A 26,459-nucleotide genomic window follows, 5' to 3' on the forward strand; every position below is an offset into this window, starting at 1 on the left:
ATTCCTTTGTTCATGTTTGCTACTCATAACTTTTTTAACCATGAATACGTACAAACTTGCTCTCAGCCTTATGTCATTCTGACTTGCTTCCTGCAGTGTCAACCTTTGCCTTAATGGGCTATCCTAAAGGAGGCATTGGTGTTTTATAATTGCATTGTGATTGTGTTATCACACTTGTGTTATCCATAGTGGCCATGCATGCACATGTATTTATCATTATTGTTTATTTTTCAGTTCTCGGTATCTACACTGGAAGCTTGGATTGTACGCCATTTTGTTTATGCTGATAGTGTTTCTTCCATTTTATATTGGCTATCTTATAATCAGCAATGCACGTTTCGGTGAGTATGCGGCCTCAAACTCATTTGCGCTGTCCTGCGCGCAGAGTGCACAATGTATCGAAGCGCTGCCTGCCTTGCCCTGCTGAACAGTGGCGGGGCTTTGTGCATGTGCGCGCGTGTCTGTGTGAGCGTGTGTTTAGTGCCGTGCGCGACGTCGTTCTTGAACAGTGGGGTGCCTTCGGTGTCGCTAATGGTTCCGGGAACTTTGGGGTGACCCCTCACCATGGTGTGAGGCGACGCCACGCGTGAAGCCACAAACCACTTCTTTTCCTCCTTGTAACAGGCCACGAAGGAGGCCCGGACTTTACGCTTCAGTCTGCCCTTGTCTGCCCAAGAATTCGCACCGCTTTTTTACGGGGTCAAGTGCTCTTTCCAACTTGTTTGTGCCATTGCTTTGTGTTCCTATAACCCAGTCAGCTAATTAAAAGTTTTGGTTTAAAGAAGTTAATAGTACTATTCAACCTGTCATTTGGCTGGCTAGTGACACGCCTTTTCTGATTCCGTTGGAAAAGTCACCGCGAGGCCAGCATAGCAAAAAAGCGAAGTCTTCTCCCATCGGCCGCCAGCATCACATCCACCGGCAGTGCATACGTCACTACAGCAAGACCATCGGTTTGCTCAAGACCACCACGTACTGCAAGGACACGACATCGCTCCAGTGATGACCTGCTGACGGCACACAGGGCAACGACAAGGTAGGCTCGTTCCATATGTCATCTATCAGCTTAGCTTCATTTACAACATACATCCGCTCTGCATGAGACACGTTGTGAAGGAAGCATGTCTGTAATGGGACAGGACAAGCTGACACAGCAGACCTCAGAGAACTGCACTGCATTAGGGCATGGACCTCCGGCGATCAACATTCGTCTGCGAAGAGTAACTACACTCTCAGCAAAAGCTCAATAAAATTATGAAACGAGATGTGAACAGCATCTCCATAGAACGGACACTGCATGGGAATGTGTCGAGGCGGCCATCCTCAAGCTATCAGGCGCGCATGAAGAGGCTGTCGACATTATCACTGCGCAGCTTCGTTCAAGCTATGAGTGATATAAGAACATTTCCGACAAGTACACTGCTTTCTTGACTGCCACGGAGACACAGGCAAGTCGGAAAGAGCTCAATATGTTAAGTGCCGTAGACGCGGATCGAGACACTATAGTGAAAGAGATGTTGCGCAAGACTACGGAGCAAGGACGCAGCCTCAGAGAGGAAACTGCATCGAAGCGCTCGCTATCAGTCAGCTCAAGAGTTTCGTCATTGTCACGACATTCAGGTTCCTCGACTATGAGCATAGCTGCAGCACAGGCGTGTGCGCAGGCAAACGCCGTCAGAGCCAGTGCAGCTTTCATCCGTAGAGAAGCTGCGCTGCGCCTTGAGAAAGCCAAGATTGATGCAGAACTAGAAATCTTGCATCACAAAAGAGAAGTAGCCGTCGCAGAAGCGCAAGCAAATGCTTTGGAGGCAGCTGCGGAGCAGGATGGCGGGGAGGGGTCACAAATGATGCCTTCCATTGACCCAACGTCACGGACCGTGAGCTACATAACTGAATAGGAAGACTTAAATGTCGGGAGGTTTCAGTCGCCTCAGCCAACTGTTGACTCTCTGACAAACCGCAAGGAAAATGACAGCGTGCTTCCAGGAGCTGCTGTAGCTCACAAGAGTCCGACAGGCCTTCACGTCATTCAACCTCCGTCTATTCATGAGGTAACACCCGATGGTTCAAACACGGAGCTAGCTGGTGTCCTCAAATTCATGTGCTGAAGAGATCTTGTTTCGGGTGGCCTCAACAAGTTTGATGACCAGCCCGAAAATTATCGCGCCTGGAAATCATCATTCAAAGGTGACACACGGGATCTGGCTCTCTTCCCTCAGGAGGAGTTAGATCTGCTTGTCAAGTGGCTTGGCCCAAGGTCTTCAACACAGGCACAAAGGCTCAAATCTGTGCAGATGGAAGATTTTGCGGCAGGTTTGAACACCGTGTGGAAGAGGTTAGAAGGCACCTATGGTTGCCCTGAAGTGGTGGAGAATTCTTTGCTCAAACGACTCGAAGATTTCCAGAGGGTGTCTTACCGAGATGCCTTAAAACTTCAGGAGCTTAGTGACCTTCTCCTTGAACTTGAAAGTTGCAAAAACGGACCCACATTTGCCAGGTCTCGGGTACCTATACACTGCAAGAGAAGTGAATGCTATTGTCGCAAAGCTCCCTCCCAGTCTGCAGGAGAAATGGATGTCGGCAGGGTCAAAATACAAAAAAGGAACGTCACACTGCATTTCCGCCGTTTTCCTTCTTCTTAGAATTCATAATGAATGAAGCCGGTATGAGGAACGACCCATGTTTTAAGCTTTCGCGCGATATGTCTGCTGACTTCAGTGCAAGGAAAGAAGAGAAGAACTCTAAAACAAGGCCGAAAGCAACTGTCTCCACAAAGAAAAATGAAGTTGACTCCACTTCAGCGAATACATTTCAGGACACTGTCCCAAACGGGCAGCCAGATCAGGCAAAGAACTCAGTGGACAAATGGTGCCTCTTCCATAAGAAGCCTCACCCTTTAGAGAAGTGTTGCGCCTTCCGAGAGAATGTTTGGGAAGAAAGAACGGAATTTCTCAGGCAGCAAAGAATCTGCGTGCACTGCTTTTGGTCGCACAGTCACACCAAAGCGCAATGCCAGGCGATCTTGAGGTGCTGCGTATGCGACAGTGGTGACCACGCTACAGCCTTACACATTGCATCGCGATGTTCATCACTCTTGAGTGTAACCGCCTGCAACGTGAGCGCAGCAGAGAGTTTTGAGAGATGGGTAGCATCTACACATACTCATGAAAACAGCTGCACGTGGGCATTCAACCCACCACATGCTTCTCATATATGCGGAGCGTGGGAGCGGATGATTGGCATCACACGCCGTATCCTTGACTCTATGCTCATTCAGAACCCGCACCATCACCTTACGCACGACATGCTTGCGACATTCATGGCAGAAGTGTCCGCCATCATCAATGCCAGGCCCTTAGTCCCCATATCATATGACCCTGAAGATTCCTATCTTCTCACTCCAGCAACTCGCCTGACACAAAAACAGGGGAACAACACGTCAGTTCCTGGAAGACCAAACATAGACAACCTATACAAGCAGCACTGGCAACAAGTGCAGGGCCTCGCTAATGGTTTCTGGAAGCGCTAATGCACCACCTTTCTCTCAACTTTGCAGCAACGGAGGGAGTGGCAAGAAGCAAAGCCTAACCTAAAGAAAGGCGATGTCATCTTGTGAAAAGATAGCCAGGCCGGCCGCAGAGACTGGCCTGTGGGAGTCGTGACACAAAAGTTTTTCTTGCACAGATGGAAGAGTGCGAAAGATAGAGGTCAAGGCAGTTAGGAATGGAGCTGTGAAGACGTTTTGCAGACCCGTCACGCAGGTTGTGCTTCTTGTGTCGCCATGATATACAGTTACAGTGTTGTGCAACGGGAGCTGACATCAGACGGGGAGTGTACTGTGTGCAGAGTGCACAGTGTATCGAAGCGCCGCCTGCCTTGTCCTACTGAACAGTGGCGGGGCTTTGTGTGTGTGCACGCGTGTGTGTGTGAGTGTGTGTTTAGTGTTGTGCGCAATGTCATTCTCGAACAGTGAGGTGCCTTTGGTGTCGCTAATGGTTCTGGGAACTTTGGGGCGACCCCTCGCCACGTGTGAAGCCATGAACCGCTCTTCCTCCTCCTTGTGCCAGGGCGCGAAGAAGGCCTGGACTTCACGATTCAGTTTGCTCTTATCTGCCCAAGAATTCTCACCGCTTTTTTACTGTGTCAAGTGCTCTTTTCAACTTGTTTGTGCCATTGCTTTGTATCCCTATAACCCAGTCACCTAATTAAAAGTTTTGGTTTAAAGAAGTTAATTGTATTCGACCCGTTATCTGGCTGGTTAGCTACACGCCTTTTCCGATTTCCTTGGAAAAGTCACCGCAAGGCCAGCATATGTGCACTTTTCGTTGCTTGCCTGTGTATGTAAGAGACATTAATTGTTGGAATTTGGTAAAAGCTTGACTAGATTCTATAGTAGCTGTCAATGCAGAATTTAACTCGAGGGCAACAAGACTCTACTATAATGTAAACACAACACCATTTCTGACAGTGTATTTAATCATTCAATAGGTCAATAAATCAGTCACTTAGTCAGTGACTCAGTCAATCAATAATTTTCATTTCACCAGTTACTACATACAAAAATTTTCGCTCCTGGCATTCAGCCAGCAACAGAAGAACTCGTATAGTTGCCGTTTAAAAATAAACACTATTAGTTTGTGGAAGAAACCTTTGGGCAATATGTTACTTTATTTGACTGTACCGTTTGTTAGTTTACCAATATGTTTGGTGAAAAGTTACTCATGCACACCTGTTTAAAGCAACTAGACTTAATGTAGCCTCCTCCCATTTACCAAATAACTGTGCAGCCCGCACTGAGGTGCTAATTTGTTGATGGCACAGCTAACAACTATGCCATGGCAGGTGGTCTAGCTAGATTAGATATAATTTATTCTTTACAATGGACATATAGATACAATTTATTCTTTACAATATACATTGATGTGTTGTATTTAATTGTACCTTGACAGTGAGAGTTATTTATGGCTGTTAATCTATTCCTGTTTTGTGCTTATGCGTAGTGCGAGCAAGGCTCGTCAAACCGCTTGCACTTGGCGCATGGGTGGTGTTCATCTATTTATTCTGGAAGATTGGCGACCCGTTCCCGATCCTAAGTCCAAAACATGGTATGCCTCCTCTTGTTTATTTTCACCTTCTCACTTACTTCTTGGCTATAATTAAGGTTCTGCATATCAGGAAACATCTAATAAAATCTGAAAAATGTACCCTGCTAAAAAAGGCTTACAGCTTGGATTCCTCCAAGAAGCTCCGAATGTCAAGATCCTCAGTTTCACTGACAAAATTTGTACCATGAAGACATCCACAGAAAAACGGTAGTGTCAGAAATGCATTCTTTGTGGCAAACTCCTCATGCAACCTGCTGATCAAGCTAAGGTTCTTAAAAAAACAAACACGGTCTACTCTCTTGCACGATGTGTCTGGTAATCTTTGTCTACAGCATGCTTGATATTGGGGATTAGGAGAAGCACCGTGAAGTCATTAGCATTTTCTGAAAGAACTGTGGTGCTGTCACATAAAAGCAGTCATGACTCTCACCACAACCGCGAGTCTTTATGGCACTTTGCTGAGGTTGTTAGCTCAAAAATGAGAAAGGTGCTTCCAGAAGTATCTTACATGTGCAGTTATCAACAGTTCTTTCTAGAGCACTACATTGTTGCACTGGATTGCAGCGAAATCCATTTCTCAACATTGCTGACCAGATGGAGGAGCAATGCTTGTGACCATTGGAAGCCACTGGGGTGGTCAGGCAACACAGAAAACTCAGCATGGTACCTGGGACTCAGTAGTTCTCACATTATTATTCTTTTTCGCTCCGCAGCAGTGTTCTAGAGTGCTCCAGACTATAGGCCATTCTCTAGACCATAGGTTGTCAGAATAAACGAAACTCACTTGTATGCACCCTCAAAATAGTATATTTTTTGCTTAGGGCTTGCTCTTACTTAGACTTACTCATATTTTACTCAGGTGGATTCACTCAGGCACTCACGATTGGTCCAAGTCTGAATTAGCTTGAGCAGGTTCATTTGTAAGTGAGGTTGCCGAGTTTTGTTCTAGATGGAAGTGTGGATGCTTGTATGTGTGAGCACTTTTTTGAGCTCTTGTCAACAGTGCATTACACTGCCTTGCTCCCAAGACTGTTCTCAGAAGCACAGATGTGTGCTGTTAAAAATCATTCAGCTTTAGCTTACTGAAGAATGGCATGGCTGAAACTGCCCCACCTTTGGTATACTGCATTCACTCTACTGGCCTTCCATGTTTCTAGGGCAACTGTTGAAACATTGTTCTCAGTAGACGACCTTAGATTGCTCATGCACATAATTGTTCACAGAATTCTGGGTTATCAGGGTCTCAACAGCTGAGTTGGTGGCGCCATGTTGTGTTGCAGAGTAACATGAATTTGTGTGCATTTATTTATTGATTATGTTGACAGTGGTGGTTATTTACTGCTGCTTGCCTATTCCTGTTGTGTGCTCGTGTGCACACAACACATAATCTTGTTTCGCAGATTCCTGCCCATGCATAACACTAGAGCTGTTGCAGTAACCGACTGTATTTGCAGTAAACAACTTGGAAAATGCAGAACATTAACTTTATCATGCACAAATTTGCAGCAGCATTTCCCTTTCATGTCTTTGTTAGGAAACGGAAGACTCAGAAAAGAGAAGCGAGCATTATTTGCCTTATACCCTGAAGGACAGATTATCAGTGGTCATTTGGAGTGATGAAATGGATACTAAGAAATGGCAAATATAGCCAGTGATGGCAGAGGCTTAGATGGGACGATAAAATTAAGACATTTCCGGGCATAAAATGAATTGGCTCATGCAGGACAGGGCAAATTAAAGTTCATTGGGAGAGGCCTTTGTCGTGCAGTGGACATCAAAATAGGCTGCTGCTGGCGACGATCACTCCCAGTTTTAGTGACACATTCCCGTATGAAACGGCTCAGCAACTGCAATAATGTCGATGCACTTAACTGAGAAGTTTTGATAGTAGCCATCGTGCTCCATGCTCGTCTTTTGTGTGCATTTACTTGTGACAACTAACTTGAGCTTGGAAGTCCCACGTACTTCTTTTCTATACATTTGTGCCGCATTCTTCCTGAGCTCCTTTTTCATACAGGTATCCCATTTAATATAGGATAATCATCATTATTCAAGAATACAGTAGATGAAACAAGTTAACTAGTTATCCAGAAAATAAACTACATCCTATTTATGCAGGATAACTCCAAATACTAGCACTAGTGAGCATTCAGTAATAAAGTAGAAACAATTAGTATTGGACAATACAAAAATGTTGTTATATTACTATAGTTAATGAGGCAATCAGATATAAAACAATAATATCTCGAATGTTATCTCGAATGCAAACAGTCTTAGCATGTGGCTGGTTGTCTCCCGTCATCCTTGTTTTTTATGTTTTGTCTCCACACTGCATCATCACTTAGCCTTGTCGGTTCAATTATTACATCGTTTAAGGGCCTTGCTAATGCTAACTGGGACAAAAGGCCAATACTATAAGTAATGAAAGCGTGATGTATTAAAGAATTAGTTTAAACCTTGGGAGGACGTCGGCTGATCGTGTACAACGAAAAGGGGGGAGAGTTTAAAGAGTGGAGAGAAAGAAAGTGCAGGTCGGGGAGCAGGAGCAAACTCAGGCACCTCGTTGATTGGTGTGCATGCAGGTGATATCACGCACTGGGGAAGGAGGAGATGAGGTAGGCAGCTGCTAGCTGCCAGTGCCCTATCTGCAACAAACAACGCTTCCGCATAGAGTGCAGCCACTTGGTTAATATCCTAGAATGACAGAAAGTGGAGCTAGTTGTTACAGATTCATGATAAAAGAAGGTAGGTGTGCAAACATGGACACAAGAGACAAGAGCAAGACAACACAAACATGTTTGTGTTGTCTTCGTCACAAGTGAAGTGTTTACGTCGTCTTCACACAAGTGAAGACATAAAGACAACACAAACATGTTTGTGTTCTTTTGGTCTCTTCACTTGTGTCTGTGTTTGCACACCTACCTTCTTTTATCATGAATCTGTAACAACTAGCTCCACTTTCTGTCATTCTAGGATATTAACCAAGTGGCTGCACTCTATGCGGAAGCGTTGTTTGTTGCAGATGGGGCACTGGCAGCTAGCAGCTGCCTACCTCATCTCCTCCTTCCCCAGTGCGTGATATCACCTGCATGCAGGCCAATCAACGAGGTGCCTGAGTTTCCTCCTGCTCCCCGACCTGCACTTCCTTTCTCTCCACTCTGGGGTGCTATGGTTACAAGATATATACTCTACCATGTTGTCATTTGGCATTGTGAATGGCACAGAGGCTGCCACTTCGTGTTTATGATGACGGGCCCATTAGGCTTTGTGATTCAGAAACGGAATGAGGGTAGGCTGCAAATGATGCAAGAAACTATCGCCGACGATGACTATTTTCTTTGACGGTTCCTGCCACAATTTCTTTTGCCGGTTCCTCTCAGGCATACTCTCGATTGAGCAAGTCATCAGCCGTGTAGGTGTTGTTGGCGTCACACTCATGGCTGTACTGTCTGGATTCGGTGCGGTCAACTACCCGTACACCTCTATGGCCTACTTTATGAGGTTAGTGGCTGCTGAAATCGTACATAGAGCTAAGCACAAGCATGTGCCGTTATTAGAAATGGCGTTCATTGTACAGTCGTCAGCAACCTTAACTCGAACGCTCCACTGCGTGGCCTGGAAAGGTTTGACTGATGCCAGCCGCGAAGCGCTGGGCGCTGTTGCCAAGATAATAGCTCGGTATGCTTGGATAGTATGCTGGCATGCTTTGGTAAAATCTCGGCAACAGAACCAAAAGCTACGCGGCGCTGGCATTGATCAAACCGTTTCAGGACACGCTGCAGAGCGTTGAGTTGAGCTTGTTGACGACTGTACATTCGAACATGAATATATAGAACCTGAAGGGGACCACAGTATTGGCCTCGAGATCTTGGAGTGGCGCCCTCTCGCGTGTGACGTCAGAGCGAGGACTCCGCCCTCAATCGCGCTGCAGCAGCCGCTGCTCCTGTATGCGGATCGTCTGCTTCAGGCGGGAACTTTGTCGAACGAACAGCCTCGCGACGGTCAACTAACACCTGCAACGAATGTTTTCAAGTGTAATCTTGAACTTGTTTTAGTTGAGGCCCGATCGACAGGGCCAAGAAATCCCACAGATGGCCTACGAGTGCGCCGATGCCACCGACCGCATTGATGATTAGTGGTGTTTTGTGGCGCAAGGGCCATGGGTGGCCAAAGAGCGCCATCGTGGCCAAAGAGCGCCACCGACCGCATTGCTAGTAAGAAAGTGAAACTATGTGTGAGTGTTCTCGCTCGTTATCTTCTTTCCGCCGTACGATACTAATTAGTTTGGGTGGTGCTTTCGATATTTAAGAGTGCCGTTCTCCAGCATCTACAAGTATGTAGATAAAGCTTCTGAAAGCGGTGCCTCATCGAGGGCGAGACGGTGTACGATGCAGGCCACGTTGTTGAATGCGCGGTCGAGGCCGTCAACAGAGATCGCATCACCGCCGCAGCTCTCGTCCTGCAAACAAGTGCGCAAGTGCCGCCTTGTCGCACACCCCCCTTGCCGATGCCCATGATCGCAGTTTGTCCCGTAATGTTGGTTCAGTGAGAACGATATTACGTCGTAGTTCATATTAATACCACACAGGGCCGTCGCATGGGTATTAGAATATAACAAATAGTTAATCGCTGAATATACCACGCACAGGGCCACAGAGATTAACGTGGCAAAGGCAAGCTGGGTGCAGTTTCACGCCACGCAGCCTAACGGAAAGCTTAAAGAGCTCCGCTTTTAAAAAAGCTTCTACACTGCCTCAGGTGAAAACTTCTAGAGAATGTGCACTAAACAGCGGCAACAGGTTTCGCTTATGACTTTATGATAAGCAGGCCGCTAGCCGCGCGCTTGCCTTCATAAGTAAAATACGTATGTACGCCATCCAAATGCAGCCGTAGTCTCAGATATCCTGTGCCGCTCAGCTGAGCTCACGAGGCGCGCGTATACCTGCGAGGCGATTCGGAGGCCGTGTCGTCGGCTCCTCCTTGTCTAGGGGCCTTCGCGGCAGGTTGTGGGACGGCACCGCACCTGGTGTAAGTCGCCTATGCTTATAGCCTGCGTGCAATAAACGCCTTATGTATTGGTGAGGCGCCTAAACACGGTCACAAGCTTAAATAAGAGTGGCGCGTACGGTGGGTAGCAGAAGTCACTGACCGCGAAGTGCTTGCTGCACACGATCGATGAAGGCGTGGGGCACTTTCCCATTCTGAGCTTGCGATGCACTTCTTCTTCAGCTTTGGGTCCTTAGGGTAGTTGTGAAAGCTAACACCTTTTTCACGAGCGGATGAAGTACACTGAGGCACAGAGCAGTACTTCACCATTGCGCAGCACTCGCACTGGAGACACGTGGCCGCAGTTCTAAAAACACAAAGAGCTGTAGTTCTAAATGAACGTTAAAAGCAGTCCTGCGGTTGTTCGAACAGTGTCAGTAGCCACCATACGCAAGATAACCAAGCACACTGCTTTTTTGTTGATATTTACCACAACGGTGGTTTCAACACGGCGCTGAGCCCACGTAGCAGACGAAAGCGCGCGAATCCCCGCTCTGACGTCATACAGGCACTGTTTGCAGCGCCGCCATCGGTCGCACACCAGGCCAATAATTTGGTATGTTGGTAGTCCACTATGATAGATATTGGATCCAGGGAGGACCCACTTTACTGCAGAACAGTTAGTTGTTTTCACTGCTAGTATGCTTAACAGCATTACGCAGCTGTATACGCCTTGTGCACCGCCTATAGAGGCGCCACTGATAGCCACCTAGCGGGTGCCGCCGACAGTACGTGCGGGAAGCCGAGCAGACGACAGCGCTTTGCACAGCCTTGCTGTGAGGAGATGAATGAAGTTCGCGGCTGCTATTTCCCATTTGTGCGGGTGCCAGACAACTAATTCTGCACTGGCAGCTGCAGGAAAGGCGCGGGCCTCTACGAAAGTGGACTTGTCCACGATGTTTGCCACGAACGAGCGCTTAACTAAGCGCACGTCGCCGATTTCGAACGACGGCATGACAGCCTGGCGCCGACGGTTCGTGCGCGACAGAGCGCGCGCATCGAAAAAACAAGTATAAAAAGGCGCCGGGAGCGCGCCCGCGCGCCTCTTATCCTCTCCGCAGAAGACGCCACCGACACAACCAACGAATGCGAAAGATCGGGATATTTGAGAAAGCAAAGCCCAGAGCCGAGCCAGTGGCGCCGTCTGATTCCGCAGACGAATCGGTGAGAGGATCTCGCCCTTTCCCTAGCTTTCGCTGTGCTACGCACAGACGAATCATACGCACCTTCCCGAACCCAGGCGCGAGCCGATACAGGCAATGCAAGCGCAGCAAGCGCGCGGGGGCAGAGTCAGTCAGTGAGGAGTTAGTCGGCGATGAAGTTATGTCGTTCTAGTGATAGCATCGTTCGCTTAACCGCAGAAGACGTGTTGTTTGATGATCTAGTGCTGTGAGTTAAGTATCAAGAGATGACAGTGACAAGTTTTGAAGAGGCTCGCCGAGAAGACATGTGATGACCGACTGCGGAGGAGAACGAACATCCGCGTGGAGTGAATCGTCATGCCGGTGAATATCAAAGGTGCGTCGCGCAGACCAGCGTAACAAGATCCAGCTATGAGGTGCAGTTCGTGGTGAACATCCGCTTTGTTTTGTTTACAAAGGTGACGTCTCAATCACTTCTTGTTCTTTCTGAAGTCAACCATTGCTGCATTTCTGCTTCTGTAAATAATAAATATAGAACTTAGCTTGTAATAGCGCGGTACGTACCGCGCTAGTACAAGCTAAGTTCATGGATGACCAACTCGCCCGAACTACAACACTTCTGAAATATAGAACATTTGAGCGAAGTGCCCTGCACGACGGTCGAATTGAACCAACGCATGCTCAGGCTGATAACTTTGGTCGTCTACCAGTGTCAACATGATCGAGCGCATGCAGCGAGCACCGATATGACAGAACGAAAGCATTAGAACAAGAAGCGACGTGTTAACCCGCACAATGACGAAGTGGCTCGTCTTTGCCAACGAACAGCGGCGATCCATTGCTTCCGTCGCTCTTGCTCAGGAGGCCTTGCGGTAGGTGAGTAAAACCGTGTTCCGGGTGCGTTTTTGTAGGTGTTTGAGCACTCCACTCCATAGCAATTGTTATTCGACATCCCTTGAAGTTTCGGCCACCACACTTACGACTAACGTTGCTTATTTCACTACGGAAACGTGAACAACGCGGAAACACACGTACAACGACGTAGGAAACCACGGCGGCCGTCTGCTTGCTTTCCCGAGAGCAATGATTGAGTTCGCCGCCTATGGCGCTTCTGTCGGCGCGCACTAGGCGTATAACGGTGAAGCTTGCTGAAATGAATATGCCATCATGCAAGTAAGACCCTTACTGCATGAGTCATCCATATTTTGCATGCATAGCCAACATGATTGCCAACATGATTGCCAGCACCCCTCCAGGGTGGGTCCTGGAGGGGTGCTGTGTGGCTCTGGCAGGAACTGCAGACTTCGACCAGCCGGGCCAGTTGTGCACGCGCTTCTTGACAGGGATTAGCAGATGGCTCACACCTTTCAAGTGAAGCACGTAGGTCACTTCGCTTGATGATGTTGACACGTTTCCTTATGCCATCATTTTGTTCAGTTACACCAGGTCAGATGCTAAAGGGGTTAGCTGCTAGCCTTATTGTGCATAACATTCCAATTTGTTGCTATTGCATTCATTGCTTTGCCCTTGCAGCTAAACTGTGTTTTCCATGGTGTGTTATTTCCCTTGGATTCAAGGTCTTGCTTGTCAGCATCAACTAGAACAGTGCTGTTTTGTCACCATATTTCCAATAACATAAGTAAATTTCGGCTTTGTTAGGAGAAGTGCACTAACAGGGGCACAGCATGGCATGATATTCTATATATCAGATTTGGTGGTGAATATCTTCAATATACAGTAGGCTCTCATTAAACAGAACCTGAAGGGACCAAGAAATTGTGTTCCATTTAACAGGAGTTCCATTTAATGAGGGATGAACCGGGTAGCAGTATTCAGGCACGAAACCAATCGTATTGAGGCAGTTGTTCCATTTAAGCAGCAATTTCATTTAAGAGAATTCTGTTTACTGAGCATCTACTGTACTCATTGTATGGTGCCGCACTTTTGCATTGTGCTTCTAAGGGAATTTCACAGCTGTTCAATGCGTGCGATAGTTTAATATATCCATGTTCATCTGAATTTATTTTCATGTAACAAAAATATTATGATTAATTGCTCTTATGATTTGTAAGACTATAACAATGTTTTTCTTTTAGAATCATCTACATAGCAAACTACTACTGCCTTGTGTTAGATTCCTAACCGCAGATCAAATGAAGTGTGATATATTTGTTTCCCTTGACCAATTCTGTGTGTGCTACAGTGTGCAAAAAGCTTCATTATAGACCTTATGCAAAATCTGCTGCTATCTAGCGGCCACTGTATGCATTTCCGCCATGTTGAAGGCTAAGCGCGCTCCGCATGCGCACACATGGAGCCTACGTATCAATGTTAGGCGGCTGATAGAAACGGCAATGCCGACATATTTTCGTGTGCTATGTTGCTCAGATTGAGGAAATTGGGATGCTGAAAAAAGCTTGCAGGAAACTAACTTCCATGTTATTAGATTTCCTTGTGGCCAACGAGAAGCAGCAGATCATTCCGTTGCTTCGGCTTTACAACTAAAGCCGTGTTTACGTTCACCGTTCTTAATAGATGCAGTATATGACAGCATCGGCGCTGATCAGAGAACACTCTTTTGTGCCATGCCGGAATGAGACAGTTTTCGCGCCATGTGCTTGCGGGCACAGACAAGCCGACTTTGTGTACAAGCTTCAAAGCTGCATCGCGGCTACATATGCAAGCCTGCATGCTGTTGACGACATTACTTTGCTTATTATATTGCGATAACAACTACAAGTTATACGGGTAGCTCGTGCACGTAATTTGTTCTCAGCGAATGGACTGATTGTGCTGGAACGTGTTGTTTGTGTAGTTAGTTTTCGATTGTGAAGGCCTAGTTGAGAAAAACGCCTATTTTCACTATTTATTTCATTTGTTTTATTCTATTTTCACTATTTATCTTATTTTTATTTGCGGGGGGAAGCCCATACGGGGCTGCCCCCCCCCCCCCGTACAGGCGTGCGTGTCGCATGCTAAAGCCTCTTCCTAACCATCCTACACTACACGCAGGATGTTCAGATGGCTAACAATGCTTTATTCACTACACTGAAAACAGAGACAAATTTATAACCTAGGGCATAGCTTCATTGTCAACAGTAGTAGGCCTACATTTGACTCGGTGACAAGCTTTGTACCTTCGTTCTCATTGTGAGGCATTACCTTACATGTAATAACTCTCATCGCCGTGACTAGGTAATCCCGTGTACAGGCCCTTACTCACTCGTCTGACATTTTTATGCCCCGATTAATTACTATCAAAGCAGATACAAGCAAGAAGTTCTACCAGCGACAGCAATACGATTTGGACACAAGCTTCCAACATGGCGCCGGATCGGTAGCTTCGTCAACCTGCCAACAGATAGTAGCAATTTTGCATAAGGTCTATTAGGCAGTTAGGTGCCACTAGTTCTGAAAATTTTTTATTGCGTTCTACCACTTAAAAAGGCAGGAGTCAGAGGAAAGTGGAAGCTTGTGATGAAAAATTCATAAACAGGGGGTGTGCTGGAGCCTATGTTTCTTCCATTTGTTGCTTCAAGATGCTTTAATGTGTTTTTGTTACTTTTCCAATGATAGGTTGATTGCTATATGCTCTAATGTATTGCGTGATTTCAAATTTTACAGGGTGGTTACTCTCACTGATGTGCAGAACATGGAGAAGAAACTCCTTCAGACACTTGATGTAATCATCATGAAGAAGAAAAGGTTGGGGGCTGCTTCTGTTTTCTCTTTATTTTTAAGTTATTGTACGGTAATCACATTCATAGATACAATGATCTGATCAGTGATTTCTTCTCATGACATCTGACTGCGTGCATCACATAAAAAAAGGGGGCACTAAAAATTGGTCGATGTGCTAAGATCTGCAAGACCTAGTTGCGTTGATTGCTGCTAAAGAAAAAAAAAAAAATTTTTCTTTAGCTTTGGTTTGTGCTGCAGTAAGGTTGAATAGGAAAGCTGTGTTGCTCTTGCGTATTATTTTGTTGAGGCTTTATTTTATTCGTTAATTCGTATTCTTTCTAATGAAGTCCTCACATCATTCATCAAATTTGTATAGCAGAGATAAAATAGAACACCATTCATAATCTTTCTACTGGACCACAGAAAAAGTTGGGGAGGGGCGAGGCATGTAGGGACGGGTGTTTCAGCTCCACTGAAGTGAAACCTGTGGAGGGGCGAAGCACGCCGGTGTTTCCCACAGCAAAATCACTGCTAATGGGCAGTAAGAGACAAAAGAAAGATTAGACACAGAGACCCGCAGTCCGGTTTTAGTTAACGTGTGCATTGCGAATCTTTATTGTTCAACTGCGCGCACAAGAGAAATCTCCCAACAGCACTACATTGCAGGTCAAGATCCAGTGCCTATATATATGGGGTGACCGGTGAATGGTTGTGCAGTGCGAGCGGTTGGTTTTTTCAATCAAGAAACTTGCTAGCAGATGCTGCCTGCGTCGGCATTGTCTCTCGCGGACGAGGGCGCGTTCTCATTCCTTGCGAGCTGGTACACTCAAACCTCATTATAACAAAGTCACATCTGCCATAAAGATAACTTCGTTATATCCAAAAATTCGTTATAAAAGTTTATTTTAACATTGTATCTATGGCGAGACTATTTTTAATTTACTTCGTTATAACCGATAATTTGTTATATCCATGTTCGTTATATCGAGGTTTGAGTGTAGTTCAGCGTTCATCGCAAAAAGGGTGTTTCCACAGTCAACACGCGCCTTTCGCTGTCTCTAGCCATACGGCGAGCGCTGAGGCGGTCGCGCCCTCTCTTGCGCTCAAGCAAAATGGACAGGACACGACGATGCACGCCGCGTTAGCAGACGACGATGCCCGCCAACACGCCGAGACCCTAAGGTACTTTGCCCCTAAAAGAAAGTGCAACCAGGAAAACCGTAGCACTTGATAACGCCTGTAACTGCTCTACAACTGAGGCCACAAGCTCCTCACATGAAGAAATTTACTTCATATTTAATAGAAAGCCGATAAGGTATTGAGAACATGCTACGTAAAGCTTGCTGTTGTTCTGACAGTCGGACCTAGTGCTGCTCCAAAGTTCCAGCAAATAAACAGCGGTGTGGGGATTGATCCCCACACACTCCATCAGGTGTGAAGATGCTTATTTGCTGCAATTTGGGGGAGCCCAGACTGACTCCCAGGGCAGGGTATGGACTTCCAGAAACGAGCGGCGATCCCTAGACGTGCTGGTGATGATTAGCTGGCGTTCGTCTCTTTTGCTATGAGGCATGTGTTTCCGTGAAAAATGTGTAAAAATTGCTGCTATACAGAAACGTGTCCAACACTGTCGTGAAGGTTTGCTACATTTAGAGAGAGAAATGGCCAAAGCTTTCGTGGTTAAGCACAAAAATACCGTTGTTAGTAAGCTTTGCTTTTTGCCGACAATTGCCCTGAGTTTGCCATTTTAAAATTTGAGCTAAAGTGGTTGCTTGGGCGAGTTGGTACGACATATTGGAGGGAAACAGCGCGAAAGACGAAGGACCAGGCAGAGAAGGACACAAACAACAGCACTGACCATCTCGTCAGCGCTGTTGTTTGTGCCCTTCTCTGCCTGGTCCTTTGTCTTTCGCACTGTTTCCCTCCAAAATTTGAACACTGCTGCAGATAAGTAGTTGGCTTTTAAAATTAGTTTTGGGTTTGTAACTCAGGGCGTAGGTTACACATGTTAGAATATGTGAATCGAGCTACAGTGTGTTGCAAGTTCTGAGTGCAACTTTCATTGCACGTTGAGAAAGGTGTCGTCATTTCTGTTGTGTCTTACCATAGGATTGCCTTGGCCATAAGGGAGAAGCAGAAACAGTCAGCATCGGGTCGCCAAACCACCGGCATCTGGGGCATGCTGCAGAGCGTCACCTCATCTGCGGCCAGCGGTACTGAAGGTGTGTTGGCACCATGAGCCTAGCATTTGCGCACAAGTGATGGTTGCACCTTAGTTGAATAAACGTCAACAAGATGCACTTCGAGTTAGATCAGTCGGTCGGCAAGCATGATCCTTTAATCAGCATGATCATTATCACCATTACCAGCTCTCCGCTTTCAGTGTCATTGGCACAATAACCACCAGTTGACAGTAGCCTTGTGATTGGCTGGCTGCAACAGCCACATAAGAAGCTTGTTGGAGTCTTGAATGTGTCTACTTTTTCTGTTGGACTTAGTATATGTAGTATATTGTGCACTGGCACTCGCATTTCATCAGCACACGTGAAAATCAAAGTTCCAGTCCATTTAAACTGCACTGTTAGTGGAGCGAAGGACTCAGAATGGCAACGTTCCTGAAAAAATAAAGTGTTAAAGCTGGCCGGCAAAAGAAAGATGATAACCTCGTAAACCCTGCATGGACAAACTAATGTAGTTGTAGCCTACATGCCGCCACCTTAGTTATGTTTTGTTCTGGCACTCAGAACTGACTATGTAGTCCAACAAGTGGTGCTGAATAGCAACATACTTAGCGAGAAAAAAAAGACATAGACTTTGTGCTGGGATCACAGAAATTTGACAGAGAGATCGGGAAAGTGCTACTGGGAATGCATCAATTATGCCGTACATCATTGTACACGAAAACAGATGCTGTGGTCCCAGGCTACATCACATCTACATCATTTGTATGTGGGAGGGTGCTCCTATGATCCTGCGTGCACCCGCCACGGTGGTCTAGTGGTTAGGGTGCTTGACTGCTGACCTGCAGGTCACAGAATCGAATTCCGGCCGCGGCGGCCGCATTTTCGATGAAGGCGAAAATGCTTGAGGCCCGTGCACCTCGATTTAAATGCACGTTAACGAACACGAGATGGTCAAAATTTCCGGAGCCCTCCACTACGGCATCTCTCATAATCAAATCGTGGTTTTGGGATGTTAAACCCCAACAATTATATTATGTTAGGATTCTGCGTGCAAGCCTCTGCAAATGAGTGATTGAAATCTTGCATTTCATGGAAAACTTCACGTTATTTGAGGGCATGCATGAATGTCCTGTGTTTGTTCCAGACATTGGCCAGTTGAAGCAGAGTGTAGAAGCCCTGGAGGAGTTCAGCCGACAGTTGTTTCTGGAGACGGTGGAGATACACAACATGATGGTGAGTGAAATCTTGCTTGTCTAGCACATGGTCGATGGCTTAGTTTCAGGAACATTGACACCGACACTGCATTTTCTGCGACACTGGCTCCTTAGCACTGTCGCGTTAAAAGAAAGGACAAAATGCATGCAGCACACTATGACATGCATGCACACTCTGTTTCATCGCCTCTTTTTTATCCATGTCTCTAAAGTTCATTTGCATTCTCGCAACACATGGGGTGTTCATGTGGGCAGCCATTATGCAAAGGGCATTCATTATAGAATCCTGAATGTCCCAGCATTGAAATCTTTTTCCGTTTTGCTTAGCATTTTGTTTTCTTTTTTAATCACGCCATGATTTTAACATCAAGTGATGGTACACACTTTGGTTTGTAGGCACGTGTTACTGCTTTGAGCATTACAGTAAAAGCTCGTTAATTCGGATTTCTAGGGACCGGAAAAAATGTCCGAATTAACCGAATGTCCGAACTATCGAATGGTCGAAATAAACACAATAAATGCACGAGTTTTTTCAACATACCTTTAATTAACAAAGTAATCGCGGATGCTTGTCTGTTTTCGAGCAGAAATTCGCGCGGACACAATTTTTCTGAGCCCTTCAAGGTGCTCAGCAGCTCGCATATGTCTGCAGTACCGCAAAAAGTTTCACCCGTCATCCACGCTTTTCGGTTGGCACGGTAATCCACGGGAAGATTGTTGATGTTCTTAAAGCAGCGTGGCTTTTGAACCTTTCCGATAACGAGAAGCGGCAAGCGCTCTGTTCCCGTCACGTTGGGGGATAAAAGTACGGTTACTCGTTCCTTGCTTCTTGCCGCCGATTGAAAGATCCCCTTTCATCACTCTTCATCACTTCTTGTCGGGAGAGCCCGTTATTCAGAGCACGCAAAATTTCTACTTTGGTGGTGAAGTCCTTGGCCTCGTACTTGGGCCGCTTCGCCGGCGTTGCCATCGGCGGAGAGTGCGGTCGCCCGAGAAGGCAGCACAAAAGCACCAGCAACGATCAAGCTAAAGGAGCCGTACAGAAACGTTCCTCGATAAATCGGCGATCAACGATGCAGCACACCAACGGGAACAAAGCAACAAAACCCACACGCGAAAAAAAGGCGTTCAACCAGTCTCAATCCAAGCCAAGTCAATAATTGATGTCCATGGCGATGCTGCGTTTGAGCTTCACTTTTGTTCCGAATTGTTCTTTTTTCGTTTTCGAGCCTCGCCAGCGGCCCGAAAGTCGCCGAATTATCCGATTTGCGGTCAAATCTGTCCGAAATAACGAGCGCCCAGTCTCATAGAGTGATGCGTATATTTACAGGGACCAGATGACGTGTCCGAATTAACCGATTTTCCGAATTAACGAGAGTCGAATTAACGAGCTTTTACTGTATTTCTCTTGTTTTATTTCTCCGTTGGCCCCCCCTCCGCTTGTATTTTTGTTTCTGTGAGCTTGAAATTATGTTGTATGTTACGAATGTAATGCACTCCTCTCTTTAATGCCTTGGGGCCCTGAGGATAATGAAGTTAAAAAATTAATAAACTGTTGGATAAGATATATCAGAAGGTAATAGATTATCAATTTGTCATGCCTCAAGATGTAATTGCAACCTTCCTGCCGACATCAGTATAGCTTCATTCCCAACTTACGAGCACAACTTGACAAAAAAAATGCTCTTGGTAGCGCAACAATGGCAAGTGGCAAGTAAAAACACATACTAGCCAGTACGAGCACTGGCATCAAAAGAAAGGCATGCAGCGCAGCAACTTTCCGGAGATTGAGCAGTAACAAACTTTCAAGAACACTAAACGAGGATTGTGCAAGCTAACACCGAGCATATGCCAGTGTGATAAAAAAACTTCAAAGGCAATGTTTACGGATTCTCATGGTCCTGACTATGCCATTGGAAGTTGTTCGTTTCTTTTCTTCTTTGTTACTTGTTTTCATGCACACTTTATTTTGTTTTTTTCCAGGAAAGGATAGAGTGGTCCAAAACCTTCAAAGGGAAATACTTCAACTTTATCGGCTACTTCTTCTCGTTGTACTGCATATGGAAGATATTTATTGTGAGTCACTTTCACTCTGGTTACGTCAATTCTATTTCATCTGGAATGTGCAGAAAAATTGTGCTTGGATTTCATTGCACTCAATTTACCTAGGTAGGGCTCTTTACAGTAGAACCCCTTTATGAGAGACGCTCATGTCAGAGAAAAAGGGGTGTAAGAGGCACCAGTGTGCCTACATTGAAATAGGGGTTGATCGGAAAATGAGAAACTGGTACCCACTTGTAAGAGACATCTCATATAAGAGGCAAGAACTGCACCCCGTGTGTGTATCTTGTAAAGGGGTTTAACTGTATTAGCTCTGTGGGCCTTATAAGGCTTGTTGTTCACATGTGAAATCGACTTCAGTTATCTGTCAAACGTGATGGTACTGACAAACATGATCGAAGTAAGAAGTGGGTGAAATTGAACAAGAGGCATAAAAAACACCAAAGCACACCACTGATTCACTTTGCGGCATTTCGCCTAATGCCCTCAAATGCATTGAAAATTTACTAGCGTTTGGTTGTCATTAGCCCTACCCTAAAAGGGCTTTACAGTGAAACCTTACATACCTGCCAGAAACGCGGCATAGCTACGCACTAAACGGTAGTATGCATTAACCACCAAGTACAAATTTGCATCTCCTGATGTGCGCTGTCACAACGAACAAAGAGATACAGTGCCACAGCAAATATTGCTTAAAGTACCCACCACAAAGCCCTTTCTTTCTTTTTGCCAAAGTGCAGAAAAGATTCTGGCACTCTCACATGAACGTCCAATAACACGCGATGGCGACGCCAAGGAGCATTTCGAAACTATGGCAGGGTACGGGATACTATGCACCGACTGACGTAGCGACAGAACAGACAGTATTGGCTTTCCGTGATACATGTCTACGCGTCTGAACCACGACCTGCTACTATGTAAGTGAAAACTGACACTTTGGTTGAAACACGGTACAACCGCGTGGAGCCGATCGTCCCTGGCTAGCTGCGTACAGCGCATCACCTACTCAGCCCGTGCCATCACTGCCGGGCCACTTGCTGTACCTTATGCGCGCATTTGCCATGTGAGTGTTCTTCATACCCACTACGCTTTAGACTGTGCATAGATGCAGCGAGTAGCTTGTTGGGTTAATGCAGCAATGACAAGCTTCCTGCAAGCGATGGGCACCCCACGATGCACTAGCAGTCCTGGCAGCACAGGAAGGTGCGTTTTGGTTGTCACCTAATAAAAGCGTGCAGCATGGTTACAATAGCGCTACACTAGCTCTATCGTATGCGTGCGCTGAGCGTGATAGTGTCAATACAGCAAGGTTTCTCGGCGCCCATGACCCACCATGCTCAATTCCGCAACAGTGAGCTGCTTTCATTCCTACATAATGGTGCGGGCTTGAACACTGTCACAGCGATCGGTGGCCCAGCACATTCAGATTGTTTCCTGTGAAAAGCGTGCAGGAGGCTTAAAGTAGCGCTACGCCACACGCATACCCAAGCAGGTAGCTGAAGATACTTGTTGTGATAAGGCTGTCGGCGATAATTCATACTGGTGCGCTCGTCAGTGGCCGCCACCTCGCCTTTGTTCTTTCCTGGTGCTTACCTACAAAAGCATCCCCACAATTGTTCGGAACCCGGAATAGTTGATCAACCGTTCTTCGCACTTCTTGAAAAGATAAAAGACCGTTTGTGGCACATTGTGGTGTCGCCAAGTTCAACGGCGCAGTAAACTTTTATGGCACAAAAAGTTATCGCAGTACACAGAGTACGCACTAACCGGTAGGCATAGGACGAAACAGTAGGGCTTAAGCGGTGAGCAAATGCATTAGGCTTTATGAGACTCAGTTGAGGATTTCTTCGCAACTATGTTTTAACCGTTAGTATGTTTAAAGTGGGTGCATATTACAAGGGTACACGCTGTGTGTTTAAATCCTAGTGTACAAATTGGAATTAACTTATTGCCCACGTACTCACACTTTCAAAACTTTACGTAAGCAGTTACCGTAACAACTCCTCCACAGTTACGGGATTTTTTGTATGCCACAGCAATCCTGTGCCTCTTCCAGTCAAGCCAGTTGACACTGATAACACATGCTGATAGATTTGTTTGGGTGTTGTGCCTTTCCGTTAGCTCGTCGTTACACACCTGTTTAACGAATTCAGTCGGTCGCCAACCACTGCAACTGATGTCCTCGAAAGTGTGATAACTCAGACTACAGCCTGTGTTTGCATTTTTCTCAACCATATGCGCTATGGAAGCATGGCAAATACAAGCTTGCCTGTTGCTTGGCCAACGTACCATATTGGTTGCCGGAAGACGAATATTTTTTATCGCCTATAATTGCTGCCCATGTTGCTGGTACTTGACTGTAATAATTTTCTATCACCTCAACTGTAGTTACCGAATTATATATAATCTTTTAAATATTTTGCAGTGCACAATCAACATTGTCTTTGATCGCGTCGGGAAGGTGGACCCTGTGACGAGGGAATGCAGATTGCTGTCCATTACATGGGATTTGACGTTGATGTGAGTCAACTTGTCTTCCTGGCTACTCTCTCAGATTTGTGGTTTTCGTTTGGTTATGATGATTTCTTCTCTGAGCGAAAGTTGCTATGATACACAACCAGTGGAATTCGTATGTGCTGTGGTTCAGTAATGTCTTTATAGAGCCTGAAGCAGCATGCCAATGTTGTTTCTATGCTACCTCACCCATTATTGCAGGACTTCTTCTCCTGCATGTAGAATGAATCGACGCCATTTAACGATTCAGAGTGCGCGCTGACAACTCTTTTTGACACTGAACACGCATCAGTGACACTGTTGACGTTGATGTGACATATGTACATGATGTCTCACACCACAAGACTGCTACACTCAAACCTCATTAAGCTCAGACCACTTATAACGTAACCGCTTACAGTGCAGTACCGGCTATAATGCGGTTTTTTCTGACTCCCGTTTACTCTCCCATAGAACTCCATGTATACGCATACCGCTTATTGTGCAGACCCCCGAGATGAAAGACCGGTTATAATGCGGCTGCCGAACATTCTCAGAGATGCGAGGATGCGAGCGTGCTTCTCAGCGGAGATGCGCCGGCGGGGGGAGAGAGCGGCGACGGCATTACAAAGGAGGAGGGGACGCGGAACGAACGAACAAGGAGCGGGGGGAGGGAAAAAAGGATGGCTGTGGGGGACAGCAGCCCGGCGCAGGTGCGTGGTGTGAGGAGGGGGAGCGGTTTGCGCGACGACGGAGAAGCCTTTGCCCCCTTCGGCCGCTTGACATGCGCGCTTCGTCGTTGCTTCGTCGTTTAGAGCGCAGAATCGCGCGTGCAACCTCGATTCCCCCGCAAGTAACAATGCTTTGAGACGCGATTGAGCTTTCGCCTTTGCCACCAACAGGCGGACTTACAAGCTTTGAGAGACTTTTTCGGGATAGTTGCCGCGGCTGTTCTCCCGATCGCGAACCGAAACTTCGTTTCACGCGTGAGCCCTCGGTTTAGCTCGCGATGCGATTCTCTTCTACTCCCGATCTTTCGTGTTGCCTAGGGCAAGCTTCTCGCGGTGGCATGCCAAGTTGCAACGCGCACGCTAGGCCTAACGAGCGCTAGCTGCCATATCGGCGGCCGCGGACTACAGAAGTGGCGGTTTGGTGCCGAGTCATTGAAGCATTTGCCATTGTTGCATTTAGAAGGGTGACTTACAACTTTCACGAAACGCGGGCGTGCGTGTTGTGAAACACTAGAGTGGTGGTTTGTGGTCGCCACCGTTTTCGACATCGCGGACGCGCGGTGTTGTTACCGCGGCGACTTCCCGTGACGGCGCATTTTTTCCGCGTTCGTTGTGTCGGCACCGCAGTACGCGGACGCTAACAGTTCAACATTTCAAATGTAATCAGCAGATGCAAACTTACGCCCCAGTCGCATGCCGCCATAGTCGGAATCGCGCGCCTGCCTGTTGGTCATGTTTTGTACACGTTTGCAACCTTTCAAAAATGTTGTTTTGGTTATAGTGCGGTACCGCTTTAGGGCGGATATTCGGGACTCGGCGACTACGTTATAAGCGGTCTATGCTGTATAACAAAGTCACATCTGTCACAAAAATAGCTTCGTCATATCCGAAATTTCGTTATAAACGTTTATTTGCAGCACTGTATCTGTGACAAGATTACTCTTCTTTACTTCGTTTATAACGATAATTCGTATATCCACGTTATTATCGAGGTTTGAGTGTATATCTCTTTGAAGGCTACACTTGGTTACTTTTGTTTGTGACCTTCATCAGCATGTTTCTTGCAAGATCAAGGCCTCTCCCTGACATATTACTGATATTGCCATCTCCCAATCTTTAATTAGTTCTTCCACCTTCTTAGCTGTCAATTTTACGCCATATTTGTTCGTACCATCAAATGTGTACGCTTAAGACTAACGTCGTTAAAAGAAATGCTTTGTGTACAGCTTAAAAACACATGTGCCTCTTGTGCAACTGTTTATTAAGTTAGGCATGATGTCCGTTGCGATGCTAAGAAATTTCGATACCAGAAACATTAGTTGTGATGTCGCTTCTTAAAGGGTGTGTCACCAGGTACGGCCATTTTGAGCTGACAAGCTCAGTGCATACATTGCATGCTCACGATCACCTCTGTCAAGATTTACTACGCTATGCGCCGCAGAAAGAGCTCAGATTTCAAAATGAACGTCGCTTGCCCGCCTTCTCATGGGTTTCGCGCTCTGAGATGGTAGAGATGATGTACAACACGAGGTGTCTACTTTAATATTGGCAGCGTTTCTAGAAAACCCGATCAAATTTCCCAGCTTCGCGTGTGCAGCACAAGCACTGTCACTGCGAACCACAATGCAGGAATTGCCACTTGCGATTCATTTCACGTTGCTCGGCGCTCGCTTGCTTCCTTGTGTCATTGTTCTAGAATTTACCTAACCAAACAGAGGGAGAGCTGCAAAACTGAATTGGTAAAAATGTTAGGGTCAGTGCTGTACCATGCAGTATAAAATACAGGGAAAGAAAGAAAGTGTGTCGCGTACACACATTGTGATGTCCGTATTTGCTTGGGCATGTGACTGTGCTTGCTACAATTGTTTTGATCTGTGCATTGCTTTGCTTGTTGTTTTGGGCCACAAGCTCACCCATTAAAGAGTACCTAACTGATGCTTTTCATGGTTATTGGTTTTTATGATATGTGTGTCTTGATATCTGACGAAATATTGTTATTTTGCCTGTAGGTGAAGTTTTGGTCGCAGCATATTCTTTTATTCTGGTTGGCATCATTGTCATCACTTCTATACGAGGCCTATTGATAACCCTCACTAAGGTAAGCTGCATTATGTGTATTTCTTAGCGTGCCATTTGGAACCTTAATGCTGTTTTTTATTGTCACTGTAAAAAATGACATCCTACAGTTAAGATTGGTGCCAGCACAAAAAATTGGATAGTGTGGGACTCCAATATTTTCGTTAGACACAGCCACTATATAGAATATGAAGGAGATTACAAAATACTTCATGATGTCATTGTTATGTTGCGTTGTTGTTGGACCGCGAAGGATACGGGACCAGCCCAGTCGAGAGCAGAAGTAGAAACTGTTTATTCTCCAGATCGAGGTTACAGACGCGTAACATAGGTGGCGCTAGTTGCTGTCCTTTAGTTGAAGGCGGCGCATAGATGGCAGCACTAGAGAATTAGCTGGGATATTGCGCGCATATGTAACACGCCCTTTTTTTTTGTAACCCAGCTTTTCAGTTTTAAGTGAAGTCGCTTCTTAAGCTGGGATAGCGTGCAGGAGGCTTGATCCTTCTCCGGAGGGGTGGTTTGAGGTGGGCGAGGCCGTTCCTCAACTTGCTGTGAGGAACTGGTGGCTCGGCTCAGCAATGTCGTGTCCTCTTGGCAAAGCCTCTGCAACAGTCTGCTCTGTGTTTCTTGGTCGCAGATGGATGCGATTTCTGAAGAAGATGCCTCCGGTGTCTGTCTTTACGGCGTATCTTTGACGTCTGGACCGACGTTCACCCACGGTGGCGCT

At 46.2% G+C, this 26,459-nt stretch overlaps 2 protein-coding genes across 2 annotated transcripts in view; one reads left to right on the top strand and one right to left on the bottom strand.

Moving 5' to 3' along the window:
* Positions 1–26,459, bottom strand: part of LOC119396884 (elongation of very long chain fatty acids protein AAEL008004) — a 381,218-nt gene that overhangs the window by 198,435 nt on the left and 156,324 nt on the right. The window lies entirely within an intron of this gene.
* On the top strand, positions 239–25,754 carry LOC119396886 (Golgi pH regulator). The gene is made up of 9 exons (XM_037664245.2): positions 239–341; positions 5,001–5,105; positions 8,486–8,606; positions 14,918–14,998; positions 17,084–17,196; positions 18,302–18,390; positions 20,355–20,447; positions 22,858–22,952; positions 25,666–25,754. Exons 1-9 carry the CDS (start codon positions 281–283, stop codon positions 25,667–25,669), a joined length of 762 nt encoding a protein of 253 aa, XP_037520173.1. The 5' UTR covers positions 239–280; the 3' UTR covers positions 25,670–25,754.

The sequence above is a fragment of the Rhipicephalus sanguineus genome, chromosome 6 (assembly GCF_013339695.2).
Source record: "Rhipicephalus sanguineus isolate Rsan-2018 chromosome 6, BIME_Rsan_1.4, whole genome shotgun sequence".
Classification (NCBI taxonomy): Eukaryota; Metazoa; Arthropoda; class Arachnida; order Ixodida; family Ixodidae; genus Rhipicephalus; species Rhipicephalus sanguineus.